General features: G+C 49.2%; 1 protein-coding gene across 1 annotated transcript in view; it reads left to right on the forward strand.

Moving 5' to 3' along the window:
* ankfn1a (ankyrin repeat and fibronectin type III domain containing 1a) overlaps positions 1–5000 on the forward strand; it is a gene marked incomplete at both ends in the record, with an annotated part of 26903 nt that overhangs the window by 1078 nt on the left and 20825 nt on the right. Inside the window, 2 exons of the mRNA XM_083687619.1 lie at positions 1284–1494; positions 4264–4458. Coding sequence (XP_083543745.1) covers positions 1284–1494; positions 4264–4458 — 406 coding nt within the window. The remainder of the gene's footprint in view (positions 1–1283; positions 1495–4263; positions 4459–5000) is intronic.

The raw sequence follows: 5000 nt of genomic DNA on the forward strand, positions 1-5000 counted from the left end.
AATGCAGACTTTAGTATTGCAATACAGACTTATGAAAAGTTACACAAGTTACAATCATATCTTCTCTGTTAAAGGTGAAACTTTCTTTGTTGGAGAAACATAAAGTAAATCACACTCAGGGTGTAAGGTGTGTGTGTGTGTGTGTGTGTGTGTGTGTGTGTGTGCGTGTGTGCGTGCGTGCGCGTGCGTGTGTGTGCGTGTGTGTGCGTGTATCTCTTTTCAGCCTGAGTTCTATTCAATTCACCGGTTGTTGTTATTTTTCTCAATATTACTGCTTCAGAACCTTTCTCCCTCTTTCTCTCCACCTCTCCCTCAGTTGCTCACTCTCTCTCTCTCTCTCTCTCTCTCTCTCTCTCTCTCTCTCTCTCTCTCTCTCTCTCTCTCTCTCTCTCTCTCTCTCTCTCTCTCTATCACTCTTTCTCATGTCTGCTGGTTGTTGTGGCTGGTTTCTAAATGCCAACGCTTTGGCACAGGCTGGTCTAGCTGACTTCTCATTACCACACGCACACACACACACACACACACACACTCACACACACACAAAAACACTTTTCATTAGCCACCTAGCCATGTGTGGAAAGAGCTGGACACAAAGCCAGAGCAAAGCTTCATCACAAATTGATCTGACACACATTGCATTGGACAAAAAACGTGTATCAATCAACACCGTGCAGCATAACAATTTCGTCTGGACGGCCATGAGTGATATGATATTGATTCAGCCAATCGAACACAGAATGGAGGCTTGTTAATCTCTAACTGCACATTACTCACCTTTCATTGCTTACAACACTGTCCCAGTCCCCTAGAAACAAGCTCGGTATTGTCTGTCGCCATGTCAACTCTCCTCTCCACCGGTCTGTGACCAGAGATGAGCTTGAATCTCTCCACTTACTCTCTGCTTTTAGCAGTGGAACATTGTTAAGCCTGCGCCCATTAAACAAGGAAGTATATTAATCACAGACTGAACGACGTGCATGTTTTCTTTCCACCTTGCAGAGTTGCCTGCGCAGTTAAATCGGCATTGACTGTATCTGTGACTTGTTGTTGTCACTGGTCGGTTTTGAATTCGTTTTTCCAGATATTTTTCGTTTCAAACCTTTGGATTGGGACCAGCCTCCGCAGATGATCTAGTCCTTATCATGTTGTCTTCTCCTCTTCTTCCCCTTGCCAGTGTGTGTGTGTGTGTGTGTGTGTGTGTGTGTGTGTGTGTGTGTGTGTGCGTGTATGTATGTGTAAAACACCAGTCTTGATGGATAATTTGGTGTTCTATTGTGTTCTAGAACATCCAGGGGAATGACTGTCTGTTTGAGGCGGTGGAGCAGCAGGACTTGGATGCGGTCCAGATCCTGCTGTACCAGTACACTCCTGACGAGCTGGACCTGAACACGCCCAACAGCGAAGGGTTAACGCCGCTTGACATCGCCATCATGACCAACAACACACCCATAGCCAAGCTGCTGCTGAAGGCCGGAGGCAAGGAGAGCCCACACTGTGAGTACACACTACTGTATGTACTACGCAGGGTGCATTACGACAATATAGTAAACACTCCATAGGGCAGACTGTGACAATATAGTATACACTCCGTAGGGGAGACTGTGAGAATATAGTATACACTCCGTAGGGGAGACTGTGAGAATATAGTATACACTCCGTAGGGCGCACTATGAGAATATAATATACACTCCATAGGGCACACTATGACAATATAGTAAACACTCCGTAGGGGAGACTGTGACAATATAGTATACACTCCGTAGGGCACACTGTGACAATATAGTATACACTCCGTAGGGCACACTGTGACAATATAGTATACACTCCGTAGGGCAGATTGTGAGCAGACTTAGTAGTAACTGGATAGCCAGACAAAAGTTCGAACAGACAAAAGTTACCATTAGATCTAACAAGCAAATTGTACATACTCTACACAATTGTTTTAATTTAACAACAAAAACAATGTTAGGCTATGGTTGTGATGAACAATATATAGTCTACATGCAGTATAGTCTGCACTGCAAAATTAGAGACCTTATTGACCCCCACCCCCCACCCCCCTCCTCCCCCACCTCCTCCTGAGTGGTGTTGTGGTGCCATGGATCCACTCTAGACGGGGACGGGGACGGGGGGGGGGGGTAGTTTGTGTCTACCACAGCCCAGCCTCGGTGTCACTTGAATGAGCTTGCTCACCCTCCCTCCCTCCCTCCCTCCCTCCCTCCAACCGTCCTCCCCTGGCCTCAGACAGGTGGTTCTTACCTTGTCTGACATCCCTGGAACGGAGGGGGAAAACCTCCCCACAAGCCCCTCAGTGTCTGAGTCCGTCTGTATCCCTCCATGTTTAAAGCGGCCCTGTCTGACATGAAACAGTGGGTACTTGAGAGTAGCCCCCTCCCAGTCGGTGGGGAAGAGGGGGGCCGTGCAGCGGGGGCCCGAGGCCCCGTCGTCCCCACAGAAAAGCCCTAACAAGGTTTGTCGTTTAATGGTTTAACTTTTCCAATGATGCATGTAACGCGGGGCAATTATAGCTAAGTGATTTATTGTGCTCCGGGGCTGCAGCGAGATTTCAAAACACCGCTCTCTTCACCGCGGTACAATCCGATCCTTGTAAACAAACAGAGAGTAAACATTGCCCTGTTTTTCCTCCAGGGGCTTTATGCTTTATGCTCATGTCATTCCTGGAGTGCCAAATAAATCAGTCAGGCAGGGTCCTGACAGGCCCGGCGGCTCCCAGCCAAGGTGAGGGGTTGGGGGGCTAATTTACAAGCGCTCCTGGGGCCCCCTGGGGGGACTACATGTAGGCCCTCCCCAGCGGACAATGGAAGACCTGTGTGAGTTGGGTCCTCGATCGACAGGCCCGCGTGTTAATTTATAGCCCCTTCAATTAACCACAGTTAGCGGCTGCCTGTCAGTCTTGAAGAGACCAGGAAATTGCACCTCAAGGCGGCTAATATGGCCTCTCTTTTCCACTCGCTTCTCCTCCCTCAGACCCCCTGGTTACCTGGTACAGTGCAACACTCACTCATGCCCTCTCTTCCCCCCCCCCCCCCTCTCTCTCTCTCTCTCTCTCTCTCTCCATCTCTCCCTCCGTCCGTCTCTCCCTCCCTATCCGGGGGGTTGGGGCTGGTGGGGTGGGCCGTGAAAGAGGGGCTTCTTCTGCAGATATGTTTATTTGTTTATGTTGCTGTCATGGTCCATGACTAAGGCTCCTAGAGAGGGGGGGGGAGTGGAGAGAGAGAGAGAGAGAGAGAGAGAGAGAGAGTAGAGAGAGAGAGAGAACATGCAGCAGTGTTCCCTGGCCTGGGACGGCCCGGGCGGGCTGGGAGGGCTGGGAGGGCTGGCAGCAGGAGCAGGGTTTTACCATGACAAATCTGGGAGGCCAGACACAGTCCTGTGTGTTCCACACTCTCTGGCAACTCACACAGGAGAGAGCTCTCCTCCACTCTGCTCTCTCCTCTCCTCTCCTCTCCTCTCCCTCTACTCCTCTCCCCTCCTCTCATTTACTCTCCTCTCCCTCTACTCCTCTCCCCTCCTCTCATTTACTCTCCTCTCTCCTCTCCCCTCCTATCCTTTGCTCTCCTCCTCTCCTCTCTCCTTTGCTCTCTGCTCTCCTCTCCTCCAATCCTCTCATCTCCTCTCCTCTCCTCTCTGCATATATTAATTAACTACATGTGTTCATTAGTGCATTCACTGTATAGGTTCTACCTGTGCTAAATGCTATATTTACAACATGAAACACTTGCTACTCAGTGTGGTGCGTCTGATTCATCCCATGAAAACCGCCTGTGACTCACGATAACGCATACTCCCGTAATCTGTCTCCCGTAGTAACCTGCGTTTCCCATGGTTATGCGTGTTCCGGAACATGCGCCATGTTCCGTGTCCCGCAGTAGGGTGTTCCTTTCATGTAGGTGTCACGATGTTCCCTCTCTGATTGCTAAGCCGTATCATAGAAATAGAATAGAATAGAACATATAACCACTGTAGAATCATATAACCACTGTAGAAAGGTAATGGGATCTCTCTTTTTCGAATACGGGATCCCATTACACTCTGTTGCATCTCCCACAATAACATGAACAGCATGTTCTTCTCTGATCTCTCCCATTATGCCCTCTATGGAGTTTAGCATAGGGATTCCACTTGATTGCTCGAATGGTGACGATGAGGAAGCCTTCCCACCTGATGACTGGGGTCCGTCTCTGGTTGTAACTAACATCCTCTGCCATGTCTGACCCCCCCCCCCCCCCTCCTGTGTTGTAGTCGTGAGTGTGGAGGGACGAGAGGCCCACTTGAACTCTCTGGTGGTGGAGGCAGAGAGGAGGGCGGGGGAGTTGGCTGCCCAGGCCCAGAGAGAGGGCCTCAGCCTGGAGGCCTGCGACAAGGACAAGCAGCTCCGCGCCTGGGAGTGGAGGAGCAAGCTATACAAACGCATGAGGACCGGCTTCCAGCATTCACGTGAGTCAACGACAGGGACTTGTGTTATGAGGGTGCAACGCATCGTCTAAGATACGGAGAGCGTCACGTCAGTCTGAACGTGGACAGATCCACAACAAGATCACCAAGCAACGTCCTTTGCAAAGAGTGTTTTCCACAGAAATGATTTGTTAGGTGAACCTGCACTCGATGGCGAACACTCCTCTGAGTACCTTAAAATGGCTTCCTTTCCTTGTTCCCTCTCCTCTTCTGCACTAATTTAAAAACACGGGATGCAATAAGATGGATGTCCTCTGTACATGTGCTTATACTTATCCAGCTCACTCCTGTCAGTGGATTTGAAGGAAGGGAGATGAGGAGAGCCAATTGTTACTACTACTACTGAATTACTCAAGAGAAATGTACTCTGAAGTAATTCATGGTTTCCTTTTGAAAAATAGTTTTTACCAGTGGCAGTTATATGATAAATTGTTTTGTTTTTTTGGTACAAACAATTTGCCTGATTTCTTTGTAGGCAAGGACATCGGCGCGTGTTCATAAGTTCTTACTCATCAGTCACACAC

Source organism: Argentina silus (assembly GCF_951799395.1).
Source record: "Argentina silus genome assembly, chromosome: 16".
NCBI classification, from domain to species: Eukaryota; Metazoa; Chordata; class Actinopteri; order Argentiniformes; family Argentinidae; genus Argentina; species Argentina silus.